Here is a 19,833-nt window from a genome sequence, read left to right on the forward strand (position 1 = left end):
TTTCAGAGCATTAGAGTAGGTGGACAGTGAGGGGGAGCGTTTTCTATGCAGAAAGCATCATTTTGTACGTTGCCTTAACGTTCTTCTCAATTCCACCTGAGATTGATACACCATTTGGCACCCATGGCAGCAGATTATACGATGTCAGGGCAGATTATCAAGGGTATATTTTCTGCATGAACGCTTATGCTTCTCAGGTGCATTCAATATCAAAAACGCCCATTCAGTAGGGCATAACTATGGACAATGTGCAGTCTCACAGAGGCACGCAGTGTCAGGACAGTGCTCAGTGTCAGGACAGAGGCACGCAGGACAGAGGCGCTCAGCTAAAATAAACCATGAAAAAACTACACAGGCCACACATCATGGCTCTGATACCATGTTAAACTCACATGGATAGTAAACACAATAGGAAAGATAAATCAGTGAGTGTAATTTTTATTAACAAAAGATGTACATTTATAGTACAATAGGTGACTCTTGGGATTCAGATCCCAAGGTCTCTTGGACTGCTTTGTCCATTCGAATTCCACACTAACCCTTTAGGATTAGGTGTCCAACAAACTCGCTTCAACCTAGTACTATTCAGGGCGATTACACTAAAATAATATCAGAAATTAATAATATGGGTTATGCGGTGATAAATATTACACTTACATAAATTCTCCGTACATAAGAAGAGCAATGGCACTTCAAGTCATGTAAGATAAACCAGACGCTGACGTTACTATATAGTTCAGCTATAGTTTAACAGGCACTAGAGTCTAAACATTCAATCTATACGTCCAACTTGAAAACTATGACGTTTATAATAACAGAAAAAAGAGAGCAAACATAATATTGCGGAGTAGGGTAGCGTTGACGAACCTAAAATGCCAGCCCCTAGACGTACAAAGTTATTCATCGTTTCTATGTTCTGGAAACGCGAAACTCTGTGCCTGCGGGATGGTTAAACTTAAAAGCGAAAAACGAGGGGGTGAAGATACTATAGTGTGGGGTGCATACTTATAGCTCTGGTGTAAATTTTACTTCCATTCGTTGAAGGGTTCCTGGAAGGTGATCTCTGCGGGTCCCTGCACGTATATTGTCACCTATTCGACAAGAGAGCAAAAGACGAGATGGTAGCATAAAAATATCACAAAGGCTCGGTAAATATTCGAGTACAGTAAGGTAAGAAAACATAGATCCGCATCGATTGTGATATTCCACTGGGTTAGGTTCATCTGGTTTGGTTCGGTTTTGTTTAGACTAATTAGGTTTCCAATTTTCCCACCTAGAAAATTATGAAAATTTCCATATGATTTTGGTAAAATTAGGCAATTTTTTTGTAAATATAGGTAAGAGTTGTGAAGCTCTAAAATTTTGGGCGCCCATAGTTTTTGATATGGAGCTCTAAAATTTTGGTGGCTCATGGCTTTTGGTGATACTAAATCCATTTACATTATCAAAAACACAATTAGAAAGCTTTAAAATTTAGGTAGCCATGAATTTTTTATGTCAAATTCCAAAATTTTCGTGGCCAAGAGTTTTTGATATCAAACACCAAAATTTTGGTGGCCCAAAGTTTTCAATAATACTAAATCCATTTTTCACATAAAAACAATTAGAACACTCTAAAATTTTGGTGGCCAAGAGTTTATGATATCAAACTCCACAATTTTACAAATGTATAGGGTTTAGTTTCCCTGATTTTAGTTTATTGTCTAGGGTTTGCTCTAGTTTGGAAATGCCACTCAGTGCTGCCTTTAGGAATGCTTTGATGGTTGTTGCCTTTTAATTTCCCGTGGCTTTTCTTTATTTCATTCTGCCTAGATACCCATAAGCAGTATTTTCATTCAATTGGGAGTTAAAAAATGTTTTCTATTCATTTTTATTATTTTGGTGCCTTTATGATGTATGGTTTTTTACCTTATAAGTATATAATCCCAATTAAAAAAATAGAAATCAATAAAATTAAGGTTTTGAGTAGTATGATATCCCCTATATTATATTGTAAATAATAAAATTTATTGATGATAAAAATAAGAAATATAGATCAAAAAATTTCATTAGTTTACATTTAAATTTTTTGAAATAAAATTTATGTAGCTCAAATTAATTATATATGTCTTCCCCATTCTTGATGAAATATCAATTTGACTTAAAATTTTAAACTAATGTACTTTAAATTTAAAATCATCATAACTATAAATTTTCTATGTCGTCCAATTAGTTTCAACATTATGTACATTTAAATTAAATTGTTTACATACTAATTTTTTAGAACATAGCCTAAAACATTGATATGTATTTTACTCGTGATATACAACTACCAAGTAAAATGGGTTATTATAAACACTCACCATAAAACTATTAAAAAGAATGTTATTATAAACCTAGAAATTTACATAGTCCTCTCATTATCCTGACAACAAATATTCCTAATCATAAAAATCATCATTTACTAAATCATAAAATCTAATTTTCCTAAATCATAAAATCTAATTATCCTTTAAGTATTGTACACCCAACACTCAAACAACATGAAATGTAAAGCATGAAAGGATATAAAATTCTAAAATCACATAGTTCGTGTTCCATGATGTCATTGAAAAAGGTAAGGTCGCGAGAGTGTAATTGAGCTTTTATCCGGGAATTATATCCAAGTTAAGGTGGTGAGAGAGTAAGTGAGCTCTTATCTGGGAATTATAACTAACTTAGCTCTTATGTGGCTATACAAATTATAACTAAGTTCTCTATTCTCCAAGGTAGGCGTGGGATTCAGGGTAGTGAGAAAGAAGGCGAGGTAGCATAGTTCACGAAATGGGTAGGGTAATAGCCCAGAATATTTGATTTGCGTCACCCCCGTATTTTGAGAAAATAGTTATGGGATAATAAAGAATAATATAAGAATATGCTTATGAAATTAAGGAGTCCACCTTAAACATGTAAATAATATCAATGGTAATATATAGTATATTATATTATATTTCATTCTGAATTAGTTTTATGTTACCATCATGTTACTCAGTAACAAAGTAAAAGCTATTCCATGAACAATCGTAAAAGCTATTACAGAAACAATTTTTCATGTGATACGTACTATGATAAATGTAATTGATATATTATATCAATTATTTTTCCGAAGAAAAAAGCCGAACTTTTCTATTAGTCAAAATAAAAAAGTTACAATCGAATGAGTGAACATTCAGCAAAAATTGCTTGAGCCATTGAGATATTCAAATCTCCTCTGTGGTGTCTTTAAACCATGTCTTTTAACAAGAGACTAAAAAGTTCTCCTGAACGCGGCCTGTACAGCCATATCAAAAAATAATAGTCCAAACTGTCTCAAAGTATCTGGGCCTCCTTTTTTTTTTTTAAGGAAAAACAACCCAATGCATAATATCAAAAAACAAAAATAACTGTCTCTCCTGCTTCAGGAGCATTTTCAAGCATGTTCAGAACAGAAAAAGAGATATATTATGAGTATGGTGGAAGATCCGACACACGGATCTGATCCTGAAACTGCTCTGTTATCCTCCACGAACCCAGAATCTGCTGTAAACCTGCTTTAGAATACCTGTCTGCCTCTTCATTTTTATCCCTGTAAATATGATCAATGGAGAAAACATTAAAATGAAGTTTTAGATTTTGAATTTCTTCTAACAGTGGCATCATCATATAATTTCTGCATCTAAATTTCCCATTGACCCAGTTTACAACATTTGCAGAGTCTCCAAAAATCTGAACTGTGAGGACATTTCTATGAATGAGCCAGCAAAGGAGAAGTTTTAGGGCTGATAATTCAGCGAAATTGTTTGTGCCCATCCCAAGACCCACTGAGGCTTTTAATGTATGTGAGGGACTTAGATGGATAATAATTCCGGCTCCAGCGGAGTTGTTTTGAGCTGCCCCATCAAAGAAAGCCCATGGGATGCCTTCTCTGATGATGAATTCCTTTCGCTGGTTTGATGGTGAAGGACTTTCCGGTTCAGGAATGCTAGCAAAAATAGTTGAGGCTTGAATTGCAATGACATCCGCTGGGGTGGCTTTTTCTTTAAAAATGCATCCATTCCGGGCAATCCAAATACCCCAACAGACAATAGGAGGAAGGTTCCTCAGGTTTTTCTCAGGATAGTGGGACCACCAAAATTCCCAAGCAGCAGATAGATCTTCCCCTTCCCATCTCGCGGTAATGTTCAAAAGTTTTTTTGTTTCCTCCCAGACTTGTCTAGTGAAAGAACAGCTCAAAAATAGGTGAGGAATGGATTCAGATTCAACCAGACATAATGGGCATCTACTCGGCCCCTGCTTGAAGCGAGCTTGTAGAATTTCCCAAGTAGGGATCTTGTTTTTTAAGGCGCACCAGAGAAAGATTCTGGCCTTTTTGGGACATTTCAGCTTAAACAGAGGATTCGCCCACCAAACCGGGGGGTCCCATCCCTTTATTTTCATCAGGAAGTTATAGCCGGCCTTTGGGGAGTAAAAACCAGTCTCTGCATGTGCCCAAACCAGTGAATCTGGATTGTCCTTTAGCCTGACATTTGATCGATTTAGTTCCTGGATGAAACCCCGCCACTCAGCTCTCCAAATGGGATCGATGTCCAAGTCCTCTTCTGATTTCCAAGCCTGTCCCCAGATGGACGATAACTCCATGCTTGCTATTTGATTTAAATTTTTGATTCCTTTTGCGTCAAGATGTGCAATCAGACCAGGAGATAATGCAAATAGGTCATTGCACCCTACCCATGGATCCTTGCCAATCCGCAGATTTTCTCCGTTCCCCACTTGCCATGCTAAGCCTTGTTCAATAATTTTAAACGCCTCAGTAGTTGCCTTCCAAATGACCGAGCAATTTCTGTCTTTCTTGTTTGGACTTCTGATCCAGTCTTCAAGCGGTACTGGATCAATGTATTTCCTTTTGACTACTCTAGTCCAAAGGTTCTCCGCCTTAACAATTCGCCAGCCTGATTTTGCCACCAGAGATTGACTAAAATCCACGAGCTGCTTTACTCCCCACCCTCCCCACTCCTTTGGTCTAGCAATCTTATCCCAAGCTACCCAGGGAAGCACAGAGTCTTCCTTAGAACCAGACCACAGAAATCTGCTACAAATCTGCTTGATTTTATGAATAATCCCTTTGGGAATCCATGTCAGTGCTGCCCAGAAGACCGGAATGGCTTGGAGAACTAAATTTACTAGAGTCAATCTACCAGCTCTTGAAAACCACTTGAAGCTCCAGTGGGATATCCTTTGTTCAATTTTTGCCACTAACCAATGCCAATCCTGTTTTCGGTATGAAGACGGCTTTAACCAAAAGCCAAGGTACTTGAAAGGCCGATCCATATGGCAGGTTTCAAAAGGCAAGTAGGATGTAATTGCAGTCTCCTCTTGCCTGTTGAAGCCTTCCATGATAAAATGAGACTTTCTGGGATTGATTTGAAGTCCTGTAGCTTTCAGAAACAGGTCAATGATGTCTTTAAGAACTTTTATTTCATTTATATTCCCATTTATGAATAACAATATATCATCAACAAATAGGAGATGAGTTATGAATAGGTTAACAACAACTTCCAAACCTGTGAGCAAACCTGATCGCTTGGCTTTTAATATCAGTCTACTGAGACCTTCAGCAGTGAGGAGGAAGAGCAAGGGAGAAAGAGGGCATCCTTGTCTCAGACCTCTCTGTCTTTTGAAAAAATGAGAGGCAGCCCCATTTATCAATACAACGAAACTTACATTTGTAATGCACCCCATTATCCAATTTATAAACTCCACCTTGAATCCAAGATGTGTCAATAATAACCTGAGATACGACCAGCTAATCCTATCATAGGCTTTGGAAAGATCAATTTTTAACACTGCCCCTTTTTTCTTTGCTTGTCTGATGCTGTGGATGGTTTCCTGGGCCACACCTATCGCTTCATGAATTTGCCGACCGTCCAGGAATCCAAATTGCTCATTTGATATACAAACAGATAAAATAGGTTTTAGACGAACCGCAATGATTTTTGCAATAATCTTGTAAATGGTATTGCAAAGGGAGATGGGTCTGAAGTCTTCAAAAGAATCCGGATTCTCTTTTTTTGGGATGAGGGCAATGAAAGTTGAGTTAAACGGGCCATAGATTTCTCCTTTCTTTCTAGATTCCTCCACAACTTCAGTAAGCTCATCACCAATAAGATCAAAAAAGTGAGAAAATAGCTCTATAGTCCAGCCATCCGGGCCCGGGCTTTTATCTTTTGGCATTGCTTTTATAATACGCTCTACTTCCTCCTTATCCACTTCCCTATAGAGGTTTTCAGCTTCCTCCCCTTCCACGAACCTAGGGAAAGCTTGGGCTGTTCTGATAATTTCGGCTAAAGAGATCCCCCCAGGATCAGAAAAGAGAGATTGAAAGTGGCTCTTACCCAGGGAGGAAACGGCTTCAAAAGAAGACACCTCCCTTCCTTCAGGATCTTTCATCTTCCATATAGTATTTGCATTTTTCCGGCCCTTTGCATAGTTATGGAAAAATTTTGTATTTTCATCCCCAGCTTTCAACCAAATGGCCCTACTTTTCAGCCTCCACTCCTCTTCTTTGTCCAACAAAATCTTTGCTCTACTCTTTTCTAAAGCCAAAATTTTTTCTTTCGACTCCTGGGTTACATAAGCATCAGATTCAGGATCCTCCAGCAAACTTAGAGCCTCGTCAATTTTAACCAACTCCTCATTTTGTTTCCTTCTTTTGGCTGAAGCCCATTCGATGGTTGCTCTCTTAAGCCTTTTTAAATTCTCCATAAAATGGGCTCCTTTATTATCCGGAGAATTTGGCCCCGGATGTCTCCAGGTATTCCTGAAAAGCTGTTGAAAAGACTCCTCCTGAAGCCAAGAGGCATTGAATTTGAAAGGTGAGGCCGGCTTAGAAGGGGGCTTTGAGAATTCAAGGAATATGGGAAAATGATCCGAGTTTCCCCCTTCCCCCACCCATTGCCTGAACAGAGGAATATATGAAGCCAGCGGTTCGTTAATGAGAAAACGATCCAATCTTTTTGCAATTCTCCCCTCTCCCGTTCTTCTGTTCCTCCAAGTCGGCTTAGCCTTTATAATATTTACATCAATCAATTTAAAAGTCTGAAGAGCTTTTGAGAAAAAATCTGTCAACGGGTCTTCCCTCGCAGAGGGCCCCCAGGCTTCTGCAATCCCCAGAGAGAAATTTAAATCACCCCCTATTATCAGGTTTTTATTTGTTAACAGCTCTTTAGAAAAAAAGTCATTCCAAAATGGGACCCTACCCTGACAGGGTCCATACACATTTATAAACAACAAAGGCTGATCAAAATCATTAGAGAGGATCTCCATACCAAGAGCATGGGGCATACCCCAGCAATTTTGAACCTTAAATCTTCCTTCCTTGAAACCAATGGCAAGACCTCCAGAGTGACCAGCAGCATCTAGTACAGTGAAAACCCAACCCGGAAAGAGGGATCGTAGGATGGTTTCAACTTCAGCACTTTTGCCCAGGGTTTCCTGGAGGAAAACTAAATCCGGGTTGTGACGAGTGATTAGATCTTTCAGAGCTAGTTTTTTGGGTTTACTAGCTAAACCCCTGCAATTCCAAGAAAGACAGATCATTTGATAACCGACTCAGGGGTTTTTGCTGCTCTAAGCGCCCCAGGAATCGACATTTGTTTCCCGTCAGCCACATCAAATTTTGCCTTAACTTGAGCTTTTGAAAAAAGAGATTTCCGTCCTCTGCCTTTCTTAGAGGTGCCCTTAGACGTCTCAGGACTAAGACCACCCACCGTCTCCAGGATGTCATGGGTGAAGGCGGGTCTCTTATTGTGAGATCTGAGGTTATAATGTCGGACAGCAGACGAACTACCCAACCCCTGACTCTTCTTAGGAAGATCCTCACAGTTCAGATTTAGAGAAGGAATAGCTTCTGAGAGTGATTCAATGTTTTGAAGAGGATCATCATAATTTGGAACCATAGGGACATCCGACGCTATGTCACCGTTATAAGATTCAGAATTTACAGAGAAAAATAATGGAGAAGACTGCATACCGGATGGGGCTTCCTCAGATGGGGCGACCAGAGCTGCCTCTGGCTTTTCCATGTGGGGCTGGACCTCTGCATCACGAGCCGGAATCTCCTCCTCCCGCGGCACGCCTTCTTCCGACAGGTGGATAGGATCTTCTTTCTGATGATCTACCTCAGTGTTGTTTGCCTTCATCTGAACCTCGGATTTCCCCAGCATTCCCTCCCATTCCTCTTCCTTGTACTGTGCCTTCCTTCTTCTTTTCCCCAGCGGGCAATCCCTCGCTAAATGCCCGTACTCATGACAGCGGTGGCATCTGAAGGGGAAAAGTTCATAATCTAAGATCTGCTCATAAACATAGTCCTTATACTGCAGAGTAAACGATTCAGCAAGCCCATCCGTCGGATTAAGCCTTACGAGGATCCTCGCCACCGCTCTTTCTAAGGTATGCAGGAAAGATCTATCAACATCCAGATACGTGCCCAAATGGTTCCCAATTGACTTAAAGACTGAGTCCACCCATAAGAACGGAGGGAGAATTGGTGCCCTGACCCATACAGGGATTTCGTCAACCTTCTCCTTTGAAGCATCGAACAGAGGAGACCATCTTTTAAAAAATACAGGCCTATTCCCGAATGCCCAGTTTCTCCCCTCGACCCATTCCATAGCTTCCTTAGAATCGAATTTAACCATAAACCAACCCTTTACCAACGTGGCGGTCCTGAATGAATTTGCCGGGGTCTCCAACCACTGACTCTCTGCCCACTGCTTTAAAAATTTTCCAGAAACATACCTCCCTCTTGCTCTGCCCACAAGGGTACATTCTGCCACATCCAGAGCATCCTCGACCTGAACGTCCATCCCTAGAACCAGGTTTGTGACCCGCTTCTTTTTCCACGCTTTGGCCTTCTTTCTTTTTTCCCCTACCTTCTCAGGTGCCGGCTCCGATTCTCTACCTCCTGAGTCAGGGTTCGAACCTCCTTCATCCCTTTGATGGAAATTTCCATCATCCACGATTCTTTGAAACTCATTTCCGGATGGGGTTTCAATCAAACCCTCCACAGGACTTCCCGCTTCTCCTGATGTCGTAAAGCCGCCTACCTCCGCCTTTCCAGAAACAAAAGGGTTTGCCGAAACCCCCGAATTCGAAGGCTTGCAAGAACCCGCAAGATCCTCCTCCTCCTTGGAAAAACTCTGCAAAGATTCTTTTGTAAAGAGGGGTCTGTTAACAGCCGGCTGGCTGTTCCTATCTCCCGAACCTTTCCCAACACACTGAACACCCCCCACCGTCCTCCACACCCCTTTATTTTGGGAAAAATTGATGATGTCCTCAAGGCCGCCCGATGAAACAAAAATTTTTGAAGGGGAAAGGGACTTACTGTTTGGCGAGGAACTAACCTTGTCTTTCAGCGAGCCCGACCATGCATGAGGGTTTATCTCCTCCGAAACCCTGCCTCCTTTTCCGAAACCGCTAGCGAGCTCCAAACTTTCTTCCAATAACCCTTTTGCCGGATTTGAACGCCACGGACCTCCACCCGGGAATAATGCAGACGTTTGGCTGACTGAATGCCCTAAGATCTCATTGATATTTTTCTCCATGACCTCCTTTACCCAGACCGTAAGAATGTCTTCCGGGGCTGGGTCAAGATCAACCGATTCGCTTTGTTTTACCATGGTTAAAACTCTCCGTAAAAATCTGAGACCGCCTTACAGACGTAAACCGATGAGAAGCTGCAGAAACCACCTCTGTTTTGACCGTTTCAAGAAAAAACCGCAAGGGAAATACCGCCAGAGGGGTTTTCACCACAGAGGATTCGCAAAAGAGTAATACCGAAAACAGCCGTAAACCGCAAAACCCCGTTCTCCGGAACCAAAACGCTTGCAGTCCTAATCCCCAGCTGTCGCCCTCTCCAGTTGTCCGCCTAAACCGTCCTCGGTGTATACGCCAGCTACGCCAAACCCCGTACCGACAGAGCCTTCCCTGTGCCACCTGCATCACCTAGGCCTATGGCCTAGGGTTCCCGGATCAAACCCTAGCCCATGCATTCCTCCATACCGATCCTCCATATCGTCAACCCCAGTGTGAAGCATGAATTCTATCCCAACATATATTATATCAATTATATTAATAAATTTGGTTGAAATATTGATAGATATTAATGGTATAAATTTAATAATAATTATTATATTATTATATCCATAATAATAAAATAATATTATAATATTAATGAAATAATTATAATTACAATTTATAATAATAATTATTATATTATAATAATATGATAATATTATCTATATCAATATAAATCCAATGCATTATAAACCCATGTAATAATATTAAATCTAAAGGATTAATATTATCAATCTAACCAATTATTATAGAAAATCTAAGAGATTAATAAATCCAATAGTCTAATATTAAAAATTCAAGAGATTAATATTGAGAACACAAGGTATTAATATTATAAACTAGAGGGAATATTAATATTATACACATTCATGGTAAACCATAACATGAATATTAAACACTAGGATTAATATATTAAATGTTGATAATATTAATAGGATTAGTATTATAAAGCCTTTAATTTTGTAAATATGATTCATAAAAGCCTAGAAATATATTAAAAAAACAATTTAGAGTGATTTGAAAGAATCTTTTCATAAAATTTTAAAGAATGTTTCCATGAAATTTTGTGTTTATTTATTTTTCTATTTTCAAACAATTCAATAATTTAATTTCCTAAAATAGTAAATAATATTATTATAATATTAAATATTTGCATGTTAAGGAAATTAATTTTTTAATTTGAATTGAAGTTATCAAATTTTGACTTATTATTTATAATTGTTAAAAGTAGCCCAAGGAAGAGAGGTTTGTTAAAGCTTTCGTCAAAGATAGTAAGGGTCGTAAGGTTAAGACTGACACATTTGATCGACATTCAGGAGCTCACCTCCGCTTCATCCAAGGGACGACAGAAAATATTGTGAGAATCCCGAGGAAACATAATGTTCCCTCGACCTTTAGACCCCTCAACACCATTAGAGGCTCCCTAAAGTCGGTTAAAGACTAGGTGAACCCTATGGATTTTGAAATGTGTTTATGTCATCATATGTTTGTGTGGGTCCTCATACATAGGAGAAATGGGTTGGTCTATTGACCAAAGGGTTAAAGAACATGTTTTTGCTAACAAACTTGGGAGGACCAAGCATCACATATGCATTGTGGAGGTTAAGCTCTTCGCAAAAATTTCTCATTTCATCAATGCAAGTTTAAGGAAGCCATTGGAATTGAGGGATCCTCTAATAACGTTAGTAGGGATGATGACTTGAAAATTAGTACCCTCTCCTCTTACTCTTTCCCCTCTTTTTCTGAGCTTTTTATCCCTTTTTGTTTTATAGAGGATTCCCCCTCTCTTATTATTTATTTTTATTGTTTTTTTAGTAATATTATGTATTTGTGATGAATTTCAATTATTACTATTAACATTTATTATTATTATTAATAATATGTTTTTTTCTTAACACCGTCTTTCTTATTTTCTATATAATTTTAAATAGTTTTCATTTTATTATTGTTTCTTTATCCCCTTTATTATATATATATATATATATAATTGGGTTATATTTTTATTTTTATATATTTATTTATCCTCTTTATTATTTATTTATTTATATTTTATTTAGTTTAGTTATTTAGTTATTTATATATTTTTATTTTATTTTATTTTACTCCATTTTTCCTATTTGGATAATCAAATAAACAAATACATTAATAAATAAGGAATGAATAAGCTAATTAATATATTAAATATTTATTTCAATAAATTAAATTATTATTTATTAATTATTTAAGAAATTTAATGTAATTAGAATTTTGGTTCGTTTATAATATTATATATATATATAAATTCGCTCCCCATTCAAATATAGTCATTTTCCTCTAACCGTTAGGTTGACCTATCATCTTATTTAAACTTCCTCCGAGATCTGCCTCTTCATCTTGTCCTGTAGATGGACCACACTCGGTGGTGTCCTGTAGATGGACCACACTCGGTGGTTCGAAACGCGTTGACCAAATACTCTCTATGTGATTTTTTCCTAAAATTTTCTTGAATTAACAAATGAATGAATATTACTGATTTATACTAATAAAAGTATTATTATTATCATTATTATTTAAAATAATAATATTATTAATAATATTATTTAAAATAATAATCTAAATATTAAAGTATGGGCCTCATCAGCAAGTCGAACCAGGGGGCGGTTTTTCCTTGTGCTAGGAGGAGGAGAGAGGAAAAAAAATCGAGTCAACTAAAGGCTAGTGTAAAAACATCACCCGTGGTAGTTGTGTCTATGATAACAATTTTCTTGAGTAGGTTTCTTCTTATAAATATTTGGGTATTAACTTTCCTCATCAGCTCCACTCAAATTATAGCATCAAGAAAAGAATTATTGGAGGTTTCAAAGCTTGTTATGTGCTAGAAAACAATTGTAAGGCAGTTGATCTTTACATTTGGAGTAAAAAAAGTTCCTCTTTGAGACTCTCATCATCTCTGTTATCTTATAGATATGTGAAGTTTGGGGGTGCAGTATATCTAGGGAGTTGTGGAGAAATATTGAAATGATCGAAAAGCAGTTCATAAACTACAACCTCAACATCAAGGGAAATACTCCGTATCATATCCTCTTCATCGAAGTTGGCCTGTCCCCCATTGAAAGTGCGACTATGTTTACATATCTGATGTATAAGAAGAAGCTTCACAATATGGAATCCAAGAGGCCGCCAAAAATTTCTTCTAACTCTAGTCAAAACCCACACATCTGCCCCAAGCTTGGGTGGCATTAGGATGCTCAGTATTTTCTAAAAATTTGGGGGATTAAGGAGGAGATCATCATGGGAAGCAAGGACAATATCAAAGATACCATTAACCCCAATTTTAGGGACAAGATGTGGGATGTTAAGAAGATGGAGGATAAAAGGAAGCTAAGGTACTATAAGGAGGTGATCAACCCCACCGTTGATAACCATAATTATCTCTCTATGTTGACTAGCACTAAGAGTAAAATGGATATTGCTAGGATTAGAACTAAATCTCGTGAACTTCAGAGTGACACCAAGCGATCGTCTACTCCCAAGACTCCCTAGGATGATAGAATTTTCCAGATTTGCAATACTAAGAAGGTGGAAGATGAAAATAACTTCCTTCTAGACAATCATGGCTTCCCGACACAATAATGGGAAAACAATGGGCTCGATGCCGTAGATGCAAAAGTTCAAGTTCCCTCTAGCTATAGAAGTCAAATAAATTATTAGCTATCCCTAAACATTTAATAACCTTTTAACATAAGTGACAGGTAAAGTTCATATGGTTTCCACAATTGTACAATGTTGTTTTTGGTTGGAGTTAGAAATGTATTAATTACTTCTTTTGTATAGGTTTTGGTAGGTTATGTGGTGTTTCAAGTCTAAATAAAGTGATAGTTATTAAAGCATGTGAGTTAAAGTTGATATAATTATCATTAGCATTTTAAAGGTTCTTCTAAATTGTGGAATTCAACAACATTTTAGTGTGTTATTATAGGATGTTGTTGTGACTTATCTAGTGTTTAATTATTATAGCAACTTAATTTTCTCCTATGTCTCCCATAGTGGTACGAGGCTAGGGAATTTGAAGAATCCTCTACCTAAGAATGAATCACGCTCTTGTAGAGTTGCTACCCCAACCATTGCAGATAATATCCTCTAACAAGCACCATAGTCGCTATACTCGAGCCCCCATCTTAAATTGTAGTCACGATCCTACAGCCTCGACTGTAAGCCAACTCCCTAAGTGTTTCCATTGTGATCTTGCGTCACAATAGTCACTTTATCATTTACAAAAACTTTTAAGTGACTCAACTTGATATTGATAGCTGTTTGAACAACAACTATTGAATGAACCATTTTCATAGAAACCTCTAACATTTTGAGCAAGGGGCTACCATCATATGTGGGAAGCCAGCAATAAAACAAAGAAAGAAATCGAGAGGTAAACCAAAACAATGGTTTGTAAACCCATTTCCATTAAAAATGCCCTAGTATAGAGGACCATTTTCAAATTCATTTGAGAGATACACCAAATCAAGGACTTTGGAAACCCACATCCATTAAAAACTCCTAGTTATGTTACTTTCATAGTCTCTTTTGTTGAGGGGGTGATGAGAAAAATTTGGTATTTGAGGAAGCCACCATATCAAAAGGATGAGCATTGTGAGCCCTAGTTGTTTGCTAGAGTGGAATCTACAACTCTCATTTGTTTTGCATATAAATTGTATTTGTTTGAAGGTTTTTTGCAAGCTCAAGACCATGATAAATATTGGAAAATATCATATTCATCAAAGAATGGATATTTTCAGTGGTCCTTATCTTCCACCCCCTCCTATTTTATTGGGTAGAAATTATGAATTGTGGGAAATTAAGATACTAATGTCTCTATCTTTATAGAGACAAATTTTTAAGACATTGTCTTTATAGAGACAAATTTTTAAGACAATAATTTTGAGAAACCCGCTTAAACACAATAATTAAGACAATACACAAGTTTCTTTTTTTCTCAAGTTAAGACAATTGACTCGAAAATTGTCTTAAATATTGTCTGAAAACACCCCCCACATGTAGTAGTGTGGGTTTACAAACCCTTGATTCGGTTTATCTCTCTATTGCTCGCTTTGTTCCATTGTTTCCTTCCTACATATGATGGTAGCCCCTTGCTCAAAGTGGTAGAGTTTTCTCTGCAAATGGCCCATTCAAAAATGGTTTTTGAAACACTTCCCAGCATTAAGTTGAGTCACATAAAGTTCTTATTGATGATAAAGTGACTACTGTGACTCAAGCTCACCATGACAACACTTTAGGGAAGCAACTTACAATGGAGGCTCTAGGCTCATGACTACAACTTAAGATGGAGCTACAGCTTAAGATGGGGGCTCCACTATTACAACTATGGTTCTTGGTAGAGGCTCTTAAGTGCAATGGTTGGGTAACAACTCTACAAGAACATCCATCATTCTTAGATAAAAGATTCTTCAAATTCCTTAGACATAGGCGGAAATTAAATTGCTATAGTAATTAAACACTAAATTAGTAACCATAACACCCTATAATAACACACAACAATGTTGTTGAATTCAACAGTGTAGAATTTTTTTTAAGTACTAATAATATTTATACCAATATTAATTCACATGCTTTACTAACCGTCAATATTTAGAGTCTAGACTCCAGATAACCTACCAAAACCTATATAAAAGAAATAATTAATACATTTCTAATTCCCAAAAAAAAAACTAATTCCCAAAAAAAACAACATACTACAGTTGTGAAAATTATATGAACTTTACATGTCACTCCTGCTAAAAAGTTATTTAATGTTTAAGGATAGCTAATAATTTATTTGAGTTCTATAGCCCAGGGCATTTGTGCTCTTGCATCTGTTACATCAAGCCTACTGTTTTGCGCTTTCCATTATTCTGTCTGGCATATTTCAGTCATGATTTCGTCATGCATTTGTCAGCCATTTGTTTGAAATTCGAGTTAGGGCGTGCATCGCATTCGAAGCTGAGAGTTGCACTAAAGTTGCTTTCGCTTTACGCATATGGATACCCCAAATGTTTTGTGCTTGGCTGGTTCAAAATTTAATTAAATTCTATGATAATAGATTTAAATTTTACATTCTTCTATATAGATAGCACAAGATTTACGGACATTGCTGAATGACAGATATGGAAACTGGACTGTTTTAATAAATCATAGAGTCCACAAAATTTTACATGAACTTATCACACTTCGGTATCATGCACTGACTGAAAGCCCGAGTCGTAATTCGATATGGCTGCACAGTAGCAAGTGTGTAAAATAACGAAAATACGATGCAAATTTTATCGCAGAGGATAAAGAGTTTGGTCGGCTTCGGCCAAGTCATACATTCAACTGCATTTCGATATCTTGGTCATCCAAGGGGCATTTTGGTTTTTCCACGTCGCTCCTCTCTTTGATAAAGTCCCGTTGTTTGCCTCCATCCATCTTTTCGTTTTCAACGCGTTGGCTCTTTTTGGCTCGATAAACACAGAATAAAATCATCTGAGCCAACCCTAATGGCACACCGACAAAGTTTGGTGCCTGCAAAAACAAAGTATGATTCAGTTGTAGCTTATAACGTCAGTGAGAACAAGAAACACTATACGCCAGAGGAATTCTCTGATATAAAGTAGTAACCTTACCATGATGATGATATCCTTGCTAAGAGCGCCATATACCATCCAAAGCACACTCCCAAGGAAAGCAAAGAAGGAGAAATAGAAGCTGGGCATGAATTCCACGCTCTTGGTTTGAATTACCGTTCTCTGCAGTTTAAGAAACTCGGTAAGAAATATTAACAATAAATGCCATGTTGTACACGTAACAATAACTAAATCTAAACGATGGATGCGCCATTATAAAGAGCTAATGCAGTGTAAAGCTTACAATTACAGATAGTGGAGAAGCGTAGAGAATGGCAGTTGCCACTAATCCTGCAGTTCCTACAACGGCCTTCCCTTTTGTTGTGATCATGGACAGCCAAAAAGGAAGTTATTGCAATAGTTCCAAACACCATCAACACGCCTATAACCATTCCTACCATTTTCCTCTGCAAAAAATATTCATTGAACATTAACTGATTTTGAACTGCCAAATGATACCAAGGATCTATGTCATGTTGATTGACAAAAATAGGTCTTATGGAACCTCAAAACTATTTGCAGCAAATAAATATGACAAGATAATACCTTGGGTTTAGGTGGAGCGAAAGTGAGATAGATGCAAATAAAGCAGCACTCAAGTAGGAAGCCAACAGCATTGACAACCATAACAACAATGTTTTCCCACCCATTGCTGATTAGAGGCGATCCATACCACGTGTACAGAATGCAGTTGTACAACGCTATTGCGTATGGAAAGCCTGAAAAACTCTCCGTACTTCTCATTTGGATCACCTTCTTGAATGTGGTTCTGTTCAGGGTTAAAATATTATCATCGTTTATTAACTCGCTTCAACCTAGTACTATTCAGGGCGATTACACTAAAATAATATCAGAAATTAATAATATGGGTTATGCGGTGATAACTATTACACTTACATTGATGCTCCGTACATAAGAAGAGCAATGGCACTTCCTGTAAAGTCATGTAACATTAACCAGACGCTGACGTTACTATATAGTTCAGCTACAGTTTAACAGGAACTAGAATCTAAACATTCAATCTATACGTCCAACTTGAAAACTATGACGTTTATAATAACAGAAAAAAGAGAGCTAACATAATATTGCGGAGTACGGTAGCGTTGACGAACCTAAAATGCCAGCCCCTAGACGTACAAAGTTATTCATCGTTTCTATGTTCTGGAAACGCGAAACTCTGTGTCTGCGGGATGGTTAAACTTAAAAGCGAAAAACGAGGGGGTGAAGATACTATAGTGTGGGGTGCATACTTATAGCTCTGGTGTAAATTTTACTTCCATTCGTTGAAGGGTTCCGGGAACGTGATCTCTGCGGGTCCCTGCACGTATATTCTCACCTATTCGACAACAGAGCAAAAGACGAGATGGTAGCATAAAAATATCACAAATGCTGGGTAAATATTACGAGTACAGTAAGGTAAGAAAACATAGATCCGCATCGATTATGATATCCCACTAGGTTAGGTTCATCTGGTTTGGTTCGGTTTTGTTTAGACTAATTAGGTTTCCAATTTTCCCACCTAGAAAATTATGAAAATTTCCATATGATTTTGGTAAAATTAGGCAAATTTTTTTGTAAATATAGGTTAGAGTTTTCGAGCTCTAAAATTTTGGCCGCCCATAGTTTTTGATATCTAGCTCTAAGATTTTGGTGGCTCATGACTTTTGATGATACTAAATCCATTTACATTATCAAAAACACAATTAGAAAGCTTTAAAATTTAGGTGGCCATGAATTTTTTATGTCAAATTCCAAAATTTTCATGGCCAAGAATTTTTGATGTCAAACTCCAAAATTTTGGTGGCCCAAACTTTTCAATAATACTAAATCCATTTTTCACATAAAAACAATTAGAACACTCTAAAATTTTGGTGGCCAAGAGTTTATGATATCAAACTCCACAATTTTACAAATGTCTAGGGTTTAGTGTCCCAGATTTTAGTTTATTGTCTAGGGTTTGCTCTAGTTTGGAAATGCCACTCAGTGCTGCCTTTAGGAATGCTTTGATGGTTGTTGCCTTTTAATTTCCCGTGGCTTTTCTTTACGTCATTCTGCCTAGGTACGCATAAGCATTATTTTCATTCAATTGGGAGTTTAAAAATGTTTTCTATTCATTTTTATTATTTTGGTGCCTTTATGTATGGTTTTTTACCTTATAAGCTTATAATCCCAATTAAAAATATAGAAATCAATAAAACTAAGGTTTTGAGTAGTATGATATCCCCTATATTATATTGTAAATAATAAAATTTATTGATGATAAAAATAAGAAATATAGATCAAAAAATTTAATTAGTTTACATTAAAATTTTCTGAAATAAAATTTATGTAGCTCAAATTAAGTATATATGTCTTCCTCATTCTTGATGAAATATCAATTTGACTTAAAATCTTAAACTAATCCACTTTAAATTTAAAATCATCATAACTATAAATTTTCTATGTCGTCCAATTAGTTTCAGCATTATGCTACATTTAAATTAAATTGTTTACATACTAATTTTTTAGAACATAGCCTAAAACATTGAAATGTATTTTAGTCGTGATATACAACTACCAAGTAAAATGGGTTATTTTAAACACTCAGCATAAAACTATTAAAAAGCATGTTATTATAAACCTAAAAATTTACGTAGTCCTCTCATTATCCCGAAAACAAATATTCCTAATCATAAAAATCATCATTTCCTAAATCATAAAATCTAATTTTCCTAAATCATAAAATCTAATTACCCTTTAAGTATTGTACATGCAACACTCAAACAACATGAAATGTAAAGCATGAAAGGATATAAAATTCTAAAATCACATAGTTTGTGTTCACTGATGTCATTGAAAAAGGTAAGGTCGCGAGAGTGTAATTGAGCTCTTATCCGGGAATTATATCCAAGTTAAGGTGGTGAGAGAGTAAGTGAGCTCTTATCTGGGAATTATAACTAACTTAGCTCTTATGTGGCTATAAAAATTATAACTAAGTTCTCTATTCTCCAAGGTAGGCATGGGATTCAGGGTAGTGAGAAAGAAGGCGAGGTAGCATAGTTCGCGAAATGGGTAGGGTAATAGCCCAGAATATTTGATTTGCGTCACCCCCGTATTTTGAGAAAATAGTTATGGGATAATAAAGAATAATATAAGTATATGCTTATGAAATTAAGGAGTCCACCTTAAACATGTAAATAATATCAATGGTAATATATAGTATATTATATTATATTTCATTCTGAATCAGTTTTATGTTACCATCATGTTACCCACTAACAAAGTAAAAGCTATTCCATGAACAATCGTAAAAGCTATTACACAAACAATACAATTTTTCATGTGATACATACTATGATAAATGTAATTGATATATTATATCAATTATATTAATAAATTTGGTTGAAATATTGATAGATATTAATGATATAAATTTAATAATAATTATTATATTATTATATCCATAATAATAAAATAATATTATAATATTAATGAAATAATTATAATAATTATAATTGCAATTTATAATAATAATTATTATATTATAATAATATGATAATATTATCTATATCAATATAAATCCAATGCA

The 19,833-nt window shown here is 36.5% G+C and overlaps 1 protein-coding gene and 1 pseudogene across 1 annotated transcript; both read right to left on the minus strand.

Annotated features, from left to right (window-relative positions):
* Nucleotides 1-209: 209 nt before the first annotated feature.
* LOC149260163 (uncharacterized) lies at nucleotides 210-9,674 on the minus strand. Its single transcript, XM_089457070.1, has 5 exons — nucleotides 7,602-9,674; nucleotides 6,098-7,488; nucleotides 5,559-5,668; nucleotides 3,700-5,426; nucleotides 210-326 (listed from the first exon to the last, which is right to left on the minus strand). The coding sequence occupies exons 1-5, from the start codon at nucleotides 9,672-9,674 to the stop codon at nucleotides 210-212; spliced, it is 5,418 nt and encodes a 1,805-aa protein (XP_089313196.1).
* Nucleotides 9,675-9,760: 86 nt separating this feature from the next.
* LOC149260164 (bidirectional sugar transporter SWEET3b-like) lies at nucleotides 9,761-17,414 on the minus strand (annotated as a pseudogene).
* Between the last annotated feature and the right edge of the window lie 2,419 nt (nucleotides 17,415-19,833).

This window comes from Pinus tabuliformis, chromosome 6 (assembly GCF_031772625.1).
Source record: "Pinus tabuliformis cultivar Carrire ecotype Pingquan chromosome 6, CPIR1, whole genome shotgun sequence".
NCBI lineage: Eukaryota > Viridiplantae > Streptophyta > Pinopsida > Pinales > Pinaceae > Pinus > Pinus tabuliformis.